The 16,812-nt window shown below is 45.4% G+C and overlaps 1 protein-coding gene across 1 annotated transcript in view; it reads left to right on the forward strand.

Moving 5' to 3' along the window:
- The first annotated feature begins 11,396 nt into the window (after nucleotides 1-11,396).
- The window catches only part of LOC110478894 (regulator of G-protein signaling 8), a 35,190-nt gene continuing 29,774 nt past the window's right edge, over nucleotides 11,397-16,812 (forward strand). The window contains exons 1-2 of the mRNA XM_077785267.1: nucleotides 11,397-11,462; nucleotides 15,350-15,522. Coding sequence (XP_077641393.1) covers nucleotides 11,414-11,462; nucleotides 15,350-15,522 — 222 coding nt within the window. The 5' untranslated portion in view covers nucleotides 11,397-11,413. The remainder of the gene's footprint in view (nucleotides 11,463-15,349; nucleotides 15,523-16,812) is intronic.

The raw sequence follows: 16,812 nt of genomic DNA on the forward strand, positions 1-16,812 counted from the left end.
GATCAATTTCTGATGTGTTTCAGTATGTTTTCCCCCTCCTCCTGGACAGGAATGTAACATGCTGGTGGTATTCTCAGCAGCCAAAGTATGAGTTGTTGTTATTTTAGTTTAATATTTTTTTTTTGTTTCTTAAAATTTTACAAGCCTATCCAGAATATTTCAGGTTGGGCCAAGCTGAGGAGAAATTGCAATCTGATTTCAGCCATCCCAGGTGGGTTGGGTAAATTTAGCTGGAAGAGTTTTGTATAAAGTGCCACAAAGACAGAAAGTGTTCCCAGAATTTAATATGGAGTTTAATCCTGTATTGTGCTGGTATCTCTCTCAAGATTAGCTAGATTACAATATAATTTATTAAATTGCAGTGTATCACAGCAGCTTTGTGTAATCCCGTGCTGCAGATACCCAGAGGTTCAGAGTGCTGCTGAATTCCCAATTCTGCTGAAAACAGAAAATACTAGCATTTGTAACATGTCAGCTGAAATATTCCAAAAATGGTTTCAGCTGTTTGCAGCTGGATTTGTACCCACTATTTTATCCTGAGTGTGGGCAGGAAGTGGGGCTTTGTACACTCCCAATCCCAGAAATGTCTGTGCTGCTCTGGATACCACCAGCACCTCTCCCACTCTGAGGAAAGGAGTAGTGATGCTGCACTGAATGCAGGCAGCCCCAAAAATGAGTCTGTATTGTTAAAAGCAGAAGGATAAAGAGAATTTATGCTCTCACATGTATGGATTTCTATTTTCCCCCCAGTTATTTCTTACCTTTGCTTGCACTGGGGTGTGTTTGGAGCACTCTTGGTGCATTCTTGAGTCCTTGTGCTCACAGCAGCAGAACAGGCAGAGACAACCACAGCCACCTAAACAGTGCCAGATGGAAATCCCCCGTGTCAGCTCCACATGGCTTCACCTCTAAATGTTTGGGCTCTGATTCCAGGCTTGTGCCCTAGTTTGTTGTGTTCCTTTGGAAGCTTTGTTTTCTGTAATTAAAAAATGATGATTACATGCAGTCACCAGCTGTGCCAGGCACAGTTCTGCAGCGAGCAGAGCTCTGTGACAGATATGTTCAGATGGATTGGTCACATTTTTCTCTAATAACCCATCAGGAGCCAGCTTGCTTGTTATGTTTTGATAGTCTTGGTGTTCACTGCAGAGCTGAAGAAAAGCACTGTGGATGGTTTCCCCATTAATTTAGTTATATTTTAACCATATTTGTATTTCATAGAACCATAGAATCCAATAATTTATTTGGGTTGGGAGGGGTCTTAAAGACCCTTTAGTTCCACCCTGGGACATCTCCCACTGTCCCAGGTTGCTCCAAGCCCCATCCAACCTGGCCTGGGACATTTCCAGGGATCAGGGGCAGCCACAGCTTCTCTGGGCACCCTGTGCCAGGGCCTGCCCAACCTCACAGGGAAGAATTTCTTCCCAATATCCCATCTAAACCTGCTCTCTGTCACTTTAAATTTCTATCCCCTCGTCCTGTCACTACATGCCCTTGCAAAAAAATACCTCCCCCTCTTTCTTGTATACTCCCTTTATAGCCTTGAGTTGTGTTAAATTATGTGTTATTCTAAAATCTACTTCCTCATGCTTAATTTAAACCTCTCACCTGATCATTGCACAAGGCACTTTCCCATGTAGCTTATAGAAGTAATGATATTCAAATTTCTTATGTGTTTTCTGTTCTGCTTATAACTTCATGAATTAATATCCTCTCTTTTTTTTTTTTTTTAATCCACATTTATTTTAAGCTGTACAATTTTAGGCAATTTCACCTACTTTAGTGGGGAAATCCCTGTGTGCCTTCTGTGCAGTGACTTTCCATACACCCATGGACAGCTGGATGGCCAAACCTGAATGCTCTTGTTGGTTGTTTTTGTGGATTTTTTCCCCCCACATCTTGCTGTTAGTATTTACCAACCTTCAGTTCCAGTGACTAAGTATTTTTTGGTGCAAAAAACTAGAATTAAATAGTATATATATATATATATATATATATATATATATTTAAATATTAACTTCTCAAAAAGATCCCAAAGTATCTGAAAAAGCAAGAATCAAATTTGAACAACACTTTCTACTTGCCCAAGTGGCAAAGTGAACAGTATAAAAACATTTCTGAGAACATTTGGTACAAGGGGCCTGTTTGGAGCCAATTTTCTCTGGAACAGCAATCACAGTGAACTCTTGGATTTTTTAATATTACTGTCTACTTGGAGAGTGATAGATTTAAAACACTCTCAGTCCTGAGAATTTTACTTGTTTACTTGAGCAATTTGAAGGGAATTGGAGATGAAGTCCTCAGCTCCTTGATGCTATCCCTTGAAATGCAGGCTCCTTGTTTGTCATCTATTCAATTTTACTTGCCATTATTTTTACTTGTATGTAAAGAGAAAAGACATCCAGGGTAGTTCTGGGAAAGAAAAGCCTTCAATAGATTTTTTCCTGCAGCATGAACAGAAGTAATTTGACAGCAATTACAGCACCAGGGCTCTGAGGAGAAGGACTGAGTGACTCCCATCCTTTCACACAGCATCACTTCACTCCCAGTGGCAAAACAACAATGGCCATGATGCCTTGTGAAGGCTGACCTAGAGCAGAGGCTGGGCAGAGCTAAAGAATAAAGCAGGGATTTATTAAATAGCCTCAATGGATCCACCTCGGGCAGCACAAGAGCCCAGCCAGGGCTGCACCCAAGATTAATCCAAAATGGTCACAAAATGCACGACCGCTCACGGGGGCTCTCACTTTTGTAAGTTCTGGTCCATTTGCATATTGGAGTTAATTGTCCAATTCCAGCTTTAGCCCATGCAGTCCCATCCTGCTTGTTTTTCTCTCTCCAGCCCACGTTGTTTGTGCTCTTGGGCTGAGATTTGGATCATTTGTCCTTGGTCCCAGCTAGAGCAGGAATTGTTTTGCCTCCCTGCTCTGTGCAGAGAGCTCACCATCCCCTAAAATGAAGCCCAGACCCACACACTAAAGCAGCACAGAATCTGAAAAATAGAAAAGCCAAAACCTGAGGCATCGGCCAGAGCCAAACACTGCCCAGAGCCAGGAGTTCTCCTGAGGATGACACACCCCTGGTGAGTGTGGAATTGCCCTTTTTTTGCAGCTTTGTACAAACCTGCCTGAGAACCATGAGGAGATGTGGGTGGATGACGGGCTGAGCAGCTCAAGGTGCCACAGGGTCTTGTCCCAGAGGGAGCATCCCAGAAATAGTCTGGGGAAGAGACCTCATTGTGACCTTCCAGAACTTTCTTCCCTGTGAGGAGGCCCTGGCACAGAGAAGCTGTGGCTGCCCTGGATCCCTGGAAATGTCCAAGGCCAGGCTGGATGGGGCCTGGAGCAGCCTGGGACAGTGGAAAGTGTCCTGCCCACAGCGGGGGGGTGGAATGAGATGTTGTTTAAATCCCACCCTAACCATTCCATCCTTCTCTCAGCACTTTAAAGCTCACTCATCTCTAACCTCCCATGCTTCTTTTCAAGGAGTTTAAATAAAAGGTACCCTGTCATATTCAAAGTAAAGGATTAAAAAAGCAATTATGGAAGGCAAGAGCTTGATTTGGATGCTTAAGATGTCTTGTAAAAATCCCGAGACTTCTCTAAATAGAATTTAAACTGAAAGCATATGAAGCCATGAATTCTCAGCTCTATTTTCACTGTTAATATTGTATAACTAAAGCCAGATCCAGAAAAAAAAAGGATTCTTTTAATGGGAGGAGCATAATTTTAGCACAGCTGCCACAGAAACACACAGGGCCAAGCTCTGCCCACAGTTGCCTCTGGAGATAGCTGGGTTTAATGCATTTGCAGGAGCCATGTGGAGAAAATCTCTGGCTTGCTGTTACTAATTTCATTTGTGGAAGATGAGATAAATATTAATGAATATAAACACATATTAAATGTAGACTCACCAGTTAAATAACTGTGCTGGCTGAATTAATGTGCTTCGTAGTCAGGAACATTCAGCTGGAATGATGCTTTCTGAAAGGCAATTTCTGCAAGTTTATAATTTTGTAAATGCTACCTGAAAAACCTCCTGTTGAAGTTGGGAGCCTGCAGACATTTTTTTTCCTTCACATCAAGGTAATTTCCATCCCTTTTTTCTGCTCCTCACTGCTTCCTTGGCAGCACTGATCAAAGCATCTGAGGGGTGCCTGATGAGCAGCCCTTCATTATTTCAACCAGGACCAGATTTAGGACCCAGAACACTACATGGCCTCCTAAAGCAGCTGCTGCAGTTCTGGTGAGGAACAGGACTAAATAACTGAGCATTGGAGGATATAGAAATTAGCTGACAGAAATAAAATAAGGTGCAGCTAATTTGTGCTGCCTCCCCATGGCTCCAGCTTAAAAAGATTTAAAGATACTGAAAAGTGTCAAAATAATCAAAATCTATTATGCAACAGTAGGAAATACTGAAGCTGTTCTTTAAATAGCCAGTGACACAGAAGATTTTTGTGTGCTTTCCTGGGGGTTACTGTTCCTTTTGAAATCCTAAAAGAGGTTGCTGCTATTTTCTTTAGTCTTTTACAGTAGTGGGAACTAAAAGCTAGAGGTACAAATTGTGTGTAGATATATAAATTTGGTGATACTATGCATCCTATAGTGAAGAATATGCATCATATAAAGTGCAGTTATAGAAAACGGTAGTAATTTTAACAAATTCATAACAGGAAATGCCATTTAACATAGAAGTCGATGTATGGTGCTTATTTATTTATTAAGTATGCCAGGAGGATAGGGAAAACTGAGGATGAGAATTCTGCTGGAAGCTGTGTCCATCATAAAAGAGGATTAAGGTGCTCAGGAGGGTGAGCTGCTTCACTCACCTGGCTCTCCACAGCCAGGATTTGAACCTAACACTGTGAAAACACTGAGATGTTTCTAATAGAGCTGAATTTGAATTATGACCTCTTTGGCAACTCTTGCATTTCATTTGGCTTTGCTTTTGAACTGCTGCAGGTTTTGTTTGGCGGTTTTTCTTCCTCCCTGGAGCTGGATAAATTTGCTCAATAACATTTTAGGATAGATGGAGTGTTGGACTGTTTGGAATGAGCTTTTGATGACACTGACCTAAAGGTGCCACTACTCAGTGAATAAAAAACACTTCCCCTTTGTAACCCTGAGCTTGGTTTATTCTCTAAACCTGCAGGAAAAATGATTTTTGCTTCATCATGATCCATTAACTTAAGAAATACTTCTTCTGACTGTGACAACCCTTCCTTTCAGTGGTCCTGGTAATCACAACAAATGAGGTCAGCATTTCCCTTGGTCCTCCTCAGGCTGTTAACGTCCATGTGGGATAATCATGGGGACAGAAAGAACTATCAGAAAATGTCAGGAAGGCCAAAATGGTTAGTTTTCATTGTTGCCATTGTTAGAAAGTTCAAGAGAAAGAAGTGCTGAGTAGCACTGCTGGTGATAATGACAAACAGTGAGGGCTTTGCTTAGAACAGAGGGGGAAAAATTACATTCAAGAGGGCTCTTGGGAAATCAGGCTGCCTGGGTGGCAGGAATTTCAATAAAGAGCTTTGAAGTGATTTCAGAATAATTTGTGGTGCTTTCTGATAAATTTGGGTGGATAGGTGAGGAACTTGGCTGCTGTAAAACTTGCTCGGTACCTGTCTCTAATAGAAAAAAGGGGACCTGGGTAATAACAGATCAGTTTAATATTCACTTGTCCGAGGAAAAAAAACTGAAAAAAAAGCACAGGTCTGGAAGGTGCTGGACAGTTAAAACTATGTGGTTGTTTGGGGAAGTGTCATCTCACACCAGAGTAATGTCATCCTCTGACAAGATTAAAAGTTCTCATTGCTGTAGGAGGGACATTATGTGACAAATCCCAGCTCTTTTGGACATGGTCTTTCTGTGCCAGACTCAGGATGAAACTGGGTGCAAAATGGTTGGATGATCATAGAATCCTGGAATGCTTTGGGCTGGAAGGCACCTTAAACATCATCTCATTCCAACCCCTCTGCCACAGGCAGGGACACCTTCCACTAGACCAAATTCTTTAGGGCCCATCCAGCCTGGCCTTAAACACTTCCAGGGATGGGGCAGCCTTCATCATCCTCACTGGGAAGGATTTCTTCTTAATATCTAATCTAAATTGATCTTCCTTCAGCTTAAAGCCATTCTCCCTTGTCCTGTCATTACATGCTGGTGTGGTAAGTCCCTCTCCAGCCTTCTTGTAAGCCCCTTTTAGGTACTGGAAGGCTGCTATAAGGTAAATTAAATAGGTATTTTCAGGTAGTTTAATTCAGTCTGGGATGGTGAATAAAAGATGTTGTTTCCTATATTTGTGAGCAGACTAGTACAAGTTTGAGAATATGTAGGCTAGTGTGATGCCTTAAGGAGCTGCAACAGAGGCTAGATGGAGTTAAGAGGAATAAATTGGATATTTTTTGAAGTGCCTTCAAAGGCTAAACCCTGGCAGTACCCCCATGGCTCCAAGATGGAAGCAAAAGAGGGCTTGGTCACAAGTTCTCACATTTTTATAAGTTTTAGTCCATTTGCATACAGGAGTTAACTGTCCAGTTAATAGCTTCAAATTATGAAGTTTCATCCTCCTTGCTTGTTTGCCCTCCCTCCTCTTCTCACGTTGTTTATGCTTTGGGCCTGAAGTTTGAAGTGATTGTCCTTCAGCCTCCAGCTAGAATAGGATTGATTTGTCTTCACCACCCTGTGAAAAGATCCCAGTAACACTTAAGCTAAAAGCTGCACACCAAAGCAGAACAGAAAAACTTAAAACCTAAGGTAGGTTTTCCCCTAAAGGTAGGTTTCCTCCTTAAGGTAGGTTTTCTCCTAAAACCTATGGAGAGGTTTTGAGCCTTGATCAATTGAGAAATGGTGATGGAGAGCCTGGGAAAAGCTCTCAGTGAGTGTGAGATGCTGGGTTTGGAGGAAGCAGCCCAGCAGGCAGCAGCTGTTGTGCCAGCAGAGGCTGCTGCTGCCACTGGGTCACAAGCTGAACATGAGTCAACAAACTGGGCCCACTGTGCAAAGGCAAACACCACGCTGGGTGCAAACTGTGCTGCAGACAGCAAAACACACACTGCTGGCTCCTCCTGCTGCTCTCACCCACAATACCCAGCTTTGGGCTTGGAGCTGTGCTCCTGAGGACGCCCTGCACGCTGCCCTGCAGAGCTGTTCACTGCTGCCTTGTGCCTGCCTGCTGTCTGGCACAGAAAAGCTGCTTCCTCCTGCCAGCAGGGAAGGCAGAGACTGATGGGGGTGAATAAATGGGGTTCTCTTTGGGTGCTGGGCGTGGTGATGCCCTGGGCCATGCACAGGTGCTGTGACACTGCGACCACTTCAGCTTCTTTAGCAGGTGTCCATTTCTGTTCCACTTCTGTCCATCTGTTTTCTCAGACAGAGAGATGCTCATGCTTAGGTAGCTGTGGAAGTCCAGTATTATTTTTTTCCTTGATCTCATTGCCTGTTTCTCTTGGGCAGTCCCAGAGGATGACCATGTCCCCCATACTGGATTTTTAGGGACATGTTTTTCACACAGTACCTCGTTGTGGGTGCTGCCTGAAATCCACAGAACTCCTGGGAATTGCATCCACGCTGTCTTTGTAATCAGTCTGAGCTCAGAATGGATCTGGATCAACTCCTCTTGTCTCAGGAACACCTCATTTTCCTGCTGCTAAAGGCAGGTGATGGAACATCCTGAAATATGACCCCTTCTCTGGGGGTCATCTTGTTTTCACGTATAAGGGGACTGCAGGATATGCAGAATTTTGGCAATAAATACAGATTTATGGCTTTAAACCACAGTGAGAACAGGTAGGTTTTAACAAGCTGTTAGACCAGGCTTTAGAATGCTTTTGCCTTCCTCTCCTAAAGACATCCAAATAATCTTTCCTGGCTCTGTAGCATTGCCAGGAACAGAAGGGTTGGTGTCCAATGCCTCCTGCAGCAGATCCTCAGTGCTCAGTTGCTCCACGAATATTTCCTGGAGAGTTTTCAGGCCTTCCCAACTCATGGCTGTTTATGAGGGACTTTCTGCTGGCTGCCAGCATGGCTCTGGGTTTTGCTGGGCTGCGCTGATGGAGATGTGAAAGATAAATTAACCTGCAGGTGCTTGGTCAGAGCTGGCACATGGTTTTCCAGGCATGGGAGCCAATTCTCAGGGTCAGAGTGTCTGGACTGCGTTTGGCCAAGTGCCTGGATGGTGGCCAGCATCACGAGAGTGGCTAATTCCAGCAGGCTGGGCAGGGGACAGGCACCACTTGGTTCTTGTCCTCTCCTGCTTTGCCAAACGGTGCTGGGGTCACACAGCACAGGGGGAGGGACACCCACGTGTCCCTGCTCTTTGAGCAGAGGCTCAGCAGCATCCCCAGACGTTCCTTTAGCAATGCAAGGGCTAAACAAACAGCAGCAGATGGGATGGCCCCATTGTTGTGTTCCACAAAGCTGCCAGACAAGTCCAGGACACGTTTTGTGTTTTGTGGAGTTGCTGCTCACAGTGGGTCGGTCTGAGTGATCAGGGAGGAAATGAGGGAGCAGAAGGATGGCTGCTGGATCCTTCTCACTGCTGATTAGGAAGGAGCACTGGAAGTTGATGGCTCACCTCTGAGCTCTGTGTGCTGCTGCAGCAGCGAGGGTAAATACAGAATCAATAGCAGCTTTTAGAACACCTTGTTTTTTTTGTTTTGTTTTGGTTTGGTTTGGTTTTTTTCCGAGACAGTTCCTCCCAGGGGCATTTATTTTAGGAGAAAAGTTATCTCAGGAGTCTTTTCCCAAGAGACTTCTCTGTTATGTGATGTTTTAGCAAGAAAGACCTTCTCCAGAGACTGCACATTCTCTCAGGGGATTCATGTTTTGCAGAGCATTTCCTTGCATGTTTCAAAAAAACCAATTTCTGTCCCCATTTATTTGAAAACACCACCTCATATCAGTCATAGCCTTTGGTCTATGGTGTGGTGGCCTCTTTCACCTCCCAGGCTGAACTTCAGGTGCACAGGAGTCGTCCTGCTGTCTGCAGCCAGTCAGTGCCTGTGATCAGTGCTGCCCTTGGTTACAGGTACTCAGTGCCTGGGTCACCATCCTTTCTGGAAGTCTCAACCCTTGCTGCTGTAGGATAAGTGTCCAGGAATACGGCCCCAGGCTCAGGGAATAGTGGAGCCAGAGGCCACAGAAGCTTGCACAATTCAGTCCTTTTCCTCTTGGTTTCCCCACAGGAATGACTTTGCTGCCATTTGCGTGCCCAGTTCAGCCCTTAAAGGGCTTTCCCAGAGTCCCAGGGTGACAAATTCAAAGCCAAATGAGGAGCAGTGTCGTGCTGCTTCCCACCAGTGCCAGCACTGCCACATGATGATTTGTGGAGCTGAAAGACCTCTGAAGTCTGAAAAGCCCTGGAGTGACTGCCTCTGGGGTTTCCACTTTCAAGGCTGGGGATTGCTGGATTCCCAACCTGGTTTAAGTAGGGCAGAGAATGCGAGTGGAAGGGGAAAGAAATGTCACAGGCTGGCAGGGAGCTGTCTGCCCCTGCAGGGACCCGAGGTGGATCCAAGCCATCAGGCTTCACAGCCAGGACGAGCTGCTAATTTCACTGGTGGCATTGCCCCAGCTGCCCTGCCTGGAAAAACGCTTGGGTTTTGTTTGTGCACAAGGGAGTCGTGTTCTGTGGATGCCCCGTCCACCACGGGGGATGTCTCTGGGAGCAGAGGGCCAGCACTAATGCCATCCTGTGTGGCTGGGAATGAATTCACCCTTTATTCTGTGCTCTCCATCCCTGCTGGGCCCGCAGCTCACAGGCAGGGAGGAGATGCTGCCATTTGCAGCTCCACACCCTGGTGCCTCTAATCCCAGACAAAACCCGGCCCATGGAGCAGCAAACACAACAAGCCCTCTATTCTTAGCCTGGAAAGCCTCAAAGCTGGTTCTTTGGGGTGTGGGGCGATGAATATGCAGTTGCTGGAGCTCTCACAAAGCCCTGAGCTGGGAGCAGACGCTCCTTTCCCATTGGATCTGTAGCCTTCACTGCAGCTTTTCACAGTTACATAAATATGGCCTATTTTCCCCTCCCAAATTAACATCTTGCTGGCTAAGTTTAGGCTCTTGCATGCATACAATACAGACCTGCTTTTTCACATGCAGCTGGAAATCCTGGGTTGCCCAGGGAGAAGCTGTCCCTGCCCCTGTAAGGCTGGGGGGCACCTTCATGGTGGTGACAGAGAGTGGCACTGACAGTGTCCCCTTGGAGGTCCTGCACACCACACTGCAAATCATCAAATTGCCCTTTTTTTCCCCCTCTGGGAGAGTCAGATCCCAGCCTACAAGGCTGCCAGAGTGTCTGTCCTCCTAGACACTAAAAGTCTGACTTGGGGCACAGGGCAGACAGCTCCTCACTCCCCACAAGGCACAGAGAGGAAGATTCTTTTCCCAAAGATGGTTCTTTCCCACCCTCCCCAATGGCTCTGCACTGTATCCCCATTAAAAACAGCCCTACAGAGGATGGATATCACTTGGAAATCTCCCAGCCCTGGGCTGTAGGAAAGCAGTGCATCCTCAGAGACTCCTGACAGCTTTGTTAGTGATGTAAGTAATACAGAGAGCTGCAAGAGAGATGCCCACAGCCCCCTTTGCAGTGATAGTGCTCCCAGTTTTAGCATCCTAAAGGATCAGCTCCTCAGCACCACTGGGATCTCTCTGGGATGGAGAAACAATCATGGCACCAAATCTCAGCATCTCGCTGCTCTTGTGGTGGGAATGAGGATGGGAATACTGATGCCTTGTGAAGGCTGACCTAGAACAGAGGCTGGAAAAAAGAATAAAGCAGGAATTTATTAAAAGGTCTCAGTGGCTCTACCTTGGGCAGCACAAGAGCCCAGCCAGGGCTGCACCCAAGATGAATCAAAATGGTCACAAAAAATGGACACCCAGTCATGAGGCCTCTCACGTTTATAAATTCTGCTCCATTTGCATATTGGAGTTATTTGTCCAGTTCCAGCTTTAGCCCATGCAGTCCCATTCTGCTTGTTTTTCTCTCTTCAGCCCACATTGCTTATGCTTGTTTATACCTGAGATTTGGATCATTTGTCCTTGGTGCCCAGCTGGAGAAGGAATTGTTTTGTCTCCCTGCTCTGTGCAGAGAGCCACCATCTCCTCATATGAAGCCCAGACCCACACACTAAAGCAGCCCAGAGTCTGAAAAATAGAAAAGCTAAAACTTGAGGCACCAATACCTGGTTAAAGGCCCTGAAGTGATCATCCCTTGGGCCTTGGATGTGCTGCTCTAGGCAGAGAATCCATTCACAGCCACAGACCCACAGCGAGACCTTTTCTCTTGCAGGGCTGATGGAATGCTGAGACTGGAAATATGTTCTGACCTGTGAGGGGAACTTTCCTGGAGCTGGGTGCCAACATGCTGAGGTCCGTGGAGCAGGCTGAGTACTGGATTTTGGATGGCAGGATGGATTCTATCCTCTGCTGTGGGAATGTTCATCATTTTAGGTGAGTCTTGAAGGCGTGTGACTGAACACAGCCACCCAGAGATGGGGATGGGCCTGGTGTGCTCCCAGGTTAACTGCTGGGCAGGGTATTGACTTGGAAATTCTGCACTTGTAATTCCATGCATCACCCATTGATTTCTAATAGCAGCAGCCCTGTGGCTAGAGATCCATGTGTCTGCAAACACCAGTGGGAAACCTTGGAGTAAAACGGGTGAGTGGGGCTTTTGGGGAGGGTAGGATACCTCAAACATCTGACTTGACTTCCATTTTCATCCTTCTGACCAAACTGAGCTCTCCCAGGTGAGATCTGAGTGGCAAAACACTGGAGCAGAGGAGAGGAAGAGATCTGGGAGCTTCCAAAAAAAGCTGAAAAAGGCCTAAGGTACAAAGCTCTCCCTTCCTTCCAGAGGATGACACGCTTCTAAGCATGCAGTGTTTGTGAGAAATAAAATCTGTGGAGGGAGGAATTGGTGCCCCTTTGGGAAGGATTCTGGCTGGATCTCTGGCTCTCCCCATTTTGGGCAGTGCCAGGGACTGCAGGTGGCTGTGCCAGCGGCTTCCTGACACCATCCAAAGGGGAGGTGGCACGGCTGGAGACTTTCAGCCCCCCAAACAGCCCTGCCAGCCCTTTGCATCTGCATCAGGACAGCCCAGGCAGCGGGCATGAGAGGGGAGGCTGAGCTGCTGCTCTGGGATGTGCCCCCTGCCACCCCCTGCCACCCCCCAGTGTCCCTGGGCAGCACCGGCCTTGGGGGTGCCACCCACGAAAAGCTGAACTATCACTGCAATCCCTTCCTGCGTAGGTTTGAGATAGATTTGTAGAGAAATTGTAGAGAAATTCCTTTCTGAAACAGAGAAATTTTAAAGTTTTTTTATTATTATTATTATTATTATTATTATTATTATCATTATCATTATCATTATCATTATCATTATTATCATTATTATCATCATTATCATTATCATTATCATTATCATTATCATTATTATCATTATTATCATTATTATCATTATCATTATTATTACGATCACTATTATTATTGTAGAGAATTTTCAGAGAAATTATAGAGAAATTTCTTCCTGAAATAGATTTGTAGAGAAATTTTTGATTTATTATTACGATTATTGTTATTATTACTATCACTATTATTATTATTACTGTTATTATTATTGCAGAGAAATTGTAGAGAAATTGTAGAGAAATTTCTTCCTGAAATAGATTTGTAGAGAAAATTTGAAGTTTGATTTATTATTATGATTATTGTTATTATTATTACTATCACTATTATTATTATTGTAGAGAAATTTTAGAGAAATTTCTTTCTGAAATAGATTTGTAGAGAAATTTTAAAGTTTGATTTATTATGATTATTGTTATTATTGTTACGATCACTATGATGATGATGATGATGATGATGATGATGAGGATGATGAGGATGATGATGATGATGAGGATGATGATGATTATTATTATTATTATTATTACTTCTACTATTATTATTATTTTACAGAAATTGTAGAGAAATTTCTTCCTGAAATAGATTTGTAGAGGAATTTTAAAGTTTGATTTATTATTATGATTATTATTACTATTATTATTTATATATTATAGAAAAACAATATATACTGTATACTACATAATATATTGAGAAGGCTTTCATGTCTTCATACAATTTTACAACACAGAATTAACCAATATTTTATTCCTCACACAAAACACCGATTTTGTCAGATTAACTCTTTTTTAACCCAAAAATAGAACAAGAAGCATTTAAAAAACTTTTATTCCATTTTCAGTCTCATGTGAAGGGTGAGACAATACAAATATTATAATTCACATCATCACAGTCAAAAGTCAATTATTTCCTAATTACAAAACATTATAAGCATTTCTTAACCTATCAACTTTTACTAAACTATACTATAAATACCTTAAAACCAATTATCTAAAATTACCCCTTGTAAGTTCTACTATGATACATCTTTCATAGTTCTATTTCTCTAAAATATTTACAAAACTGTCTTTTAAAACTTATTCCTAATTCCATTTCTCTCTCAACAATATCTGTCTTCTTCCATTACATTTTTAAGCCAAAATTTCTTACTTCAGAATTTATATGCAAATATATACTATATAATCCTTCTGTCAAACTTTAAGATTTCTCAACAAATCTATTTTCTACACCCAGGTGACAGCAAACAAAGACCATGGATTCCCCCATGCCCAAAAATTGTATTTGTTTTGGTTTAGGGTAATTTTGAGAGAAAAATTTTTAAAGGTTTTTGTTTGTTTTTTTTTTTTTTTTAGACAAGTAAATTTAAGTATTTTTTTTTAATTGGTTTAGGAAAAATATTTTTTTGGAGAAAAGTGGAAAAAATTGTTTATTTAATAGGTAAAGTATTGATTAGTATAAAAAATTAATAACATTAAATAAGAAAAAATTTTGTTGTTTTAAAAGAGATGATAAATTAAGAAAATTTTTACTGGGTTGTAATTTGATTTATTTAGTTTTTTTATTAGTTTTTTGGTGTTGGAAATGTTGTGGCTTAGGTTTTGGTGGGCTATAGGTGTGAGTTTTTGGTGGTTTTTTGGGTGTTTAGTTTAGAGTAGGTTTCAATGGGTTTAAAGAAAAGAAAAAAAAAACCCTATCATTTAGGGAATTTTTTTTTTGTTGTTTTTGTTAGTTAAAAATAAATAAAATAAAGGAGAGTTTTGTTTTGTTGTTTGTAGATAATATAGGAGTAGGAATGTGGAGGAGTGAGTTTCTAAAATAACTGAGTCCTTTCCTCGCTCTGATGGCACATGAGGCCCTGAACCCTTTCCTGTCCCTTTCCTGTGCCTTTCCTGTCCCTTTCCTGTCCTTTTCCTGTGCCTTTCCTGGCCCTGTCCCTTTCCTGTCTCCTTCCTCTCCCTTTCTTTTTTCCTGTCCCTTCCCTGACTCTTTCCTCTCCCTTTCCTTTCTCTTTCCCATCCCTTTCCTGTCCTTTTCCCGACTCTTTCCCGTCCCTTCCCTGACTCTTTCCCATCCATTTCTTCTTCCTTTCCTTTCTCTTTCCCATCCCTTTCCCCGACTTTTCCCCGTCCCTTTCTGCTCCCTTTCCTGATTCCTTCCTGTCTCCCTTTCCTGATTCCTTCCTGTCTCTTTCCTGTCCTTTTCCTGATTCTTTCCTGTCCCTTTCCTGTCCCTTCCCTGATTCTTTCCCGTCCCTTTCCCCTCTCTTTCCTGTCCCTTCTGACTCTTTCCCATCCCTTTCCTGTCCCTTTCCTCTCCCTTCCCTGGTTCTTTCCCGTCCCCTTTCTGTCCTTTTCCTGACTCTTTCCCATCGCTTCCCTGACTCTTTCCCATTCCTTCCCCGACTCTTTCCCGTCCCTTCTCTGTCCCTTTCCCGTCCCTTCCCTGACTCTTTCTCGTCCCTTCCCTGACTCTTTCCCACCCCTTTCCTTTCCCTTTCCTGTCCCTTCCCTTTTCCCCATCCCTTTCCTCTCCCTTTCCTGTCCCTTCCCTGACTCTTTCCCGTCCCTTTCCTCTCCCTGACCCTTTCCCATCCTGTCCCTTCCCTCTTTCCCGTCCCTTTCCTTTGCCTTTCCTGTCCCTTGCCTGGTTCTTTCCCGTCCCTTTCCTGTCCCCTTCCTGTCCTTTTCCCGACTCTTTCCCATCCCTTTCCTGTCCCTTCCCTGACTCTTTCCCGTCCCTTCCCTGTCCCTTTCCCGTCCCTTTCCCGGTGCCCGGGCCAGCCGCGGATGCTGCCCATTCCCCCAGGGCAGCAGCCAGCCCCGGCAGTGATGAGAGCCGGGCAGGCAGTGCCACCCCAGCCCAGCCCCTGCTCCGTGTGAGTGTGTGTGCATCTGCCACAGCTCTCCCTTCTCCCCCTTCCCTCTCCTTCCAGAGCTCCCGTTCCTCCCGCGGGGGAAGGAAGGGGCACGGTGCTGCTGCTCTGGAGGAGAGAACCGAGCCCGGGACAGTCCCACACCCGCCCCGATGCTCCGGGACCCCGCATCTCCTCAGGGCCCCAACCAGCCATGGCCATCAAGCACCAAAAGCCACGTAGCTGCAGCACAGGTAAGAGCCAGGGCGGTGATGAAAGGCCTTCCCTGCGGGAGGAGGGATTTCGACTTTTTCCTGTCCCATTTTCCTGCGGGGAAGGGCGACTCTGCAAAGTGGGAGGGGAAGGGTGATGCTCGGATGTCACCCCATTAATGGCACTGCGGTGCTGCTCCCCCTGCCTTAATCTTCCCGTGGCGTCTTGTGAATGGTCAAAGGGACACAGGCAGGGCTGGTAATTAGTCAGCAGGCGGGGAAAGAGCAGCTTTTCTTCGGCTCAGCCCAGCCCGGGCTGGGGAGGAGCGGGGCTGCTTCTGGGGCGATCTCCGTTGCGATGGGATTAGCGCTGGGCCTTTGATGCTGGGAGAAAACACCGGCCTGTGCTTGTGCCTGCACCTCGGAGATCTTCCCCATCTCGGCATCTCCCCCCAGCCCTGCTTTGCTGCTGCGGTGGTTTTTTAAAATGGTGGATTGCGTTTGCTTTGAATATTTGGGTGTCTGTGACATTGTGACTGAGCGCTGGGGCTGAGCTGGTTAAAAACGAGACCAATTGGAGCGAAACGATTCCGTGCTGGAGAGGAGAGAGCTGCGCTGAGCTGAGGCTGGAGCAAAAACTTGCACATAGCAGAGGCTCTTTGGGGAAGAAGCAGCTGGTCTGGGGGGTTTATGTTCCTCCTGCCGTGACTCTGGGGCTGCTCCGACACCCCCACAGCGGTGAGGGTCAGTGGTGAGGGTTCTCCCATGGGTGGGGGAAATAAACTGGTTATTTGGCACAGCTGACAAATACAAGGGGCCCGTTGTGCTGGCATCTTCTCGGCTGCTGTGCCCCATCCCAGCGGAATGCGGTCGAATTCCAGCTGGGGAGCCCACAGGTTGCAAAATGAGGGGGCTGAGCTCCCTGTGCCCTGCTGAGCCGCCCTTCTCTCATCTCCCATCCCTGCAGCCCCCAGAGCAGCGCTGGGACCAGCCTGGCCCGTCCCCCCGTTCCCCTGTCCCCTGCCATGTGGCTCTGGGGACATTGCCCATCTGGGCTTTGGCATCTCTCTCCAGCCTGGCAGGGCACGGGCACTGCTGGCAGCCACTCTCCCGAGGAGAAACTGCTGCTGGGTGCATCAGGCATTTTTATGAAAGAGCCACCGTCTGCTGGAGGAAGAGGACGAGCTCATCTCGCTCACCTCATTTATATTTTAGCTCAGGCTACAGCAGCAGCCTCCAGAGATGGATGAAAGAGAAATCCCAGCTCACCCCGGTGTTTAAAGTTAAGCACATGCCCAGGTGTTTTGCTGTGCTGGAGTGACCTCCCCGTGG

The sequence above is a fragment of the Lonchura striata genome, chromosome 9 (assembly GCF_046129695.1).
Source record: "Lonchura striata isolate bLonStr1 chromosome 9, bLonStr1.mat, whole genome shotgun sequence".
In the NCBI taxonomy this organism is placed as follows: Eukaryota; Metazoa; Chordata; class Aves; order Passeriformes; family Estrildidae; genus Lonchura; species Lonchura striata.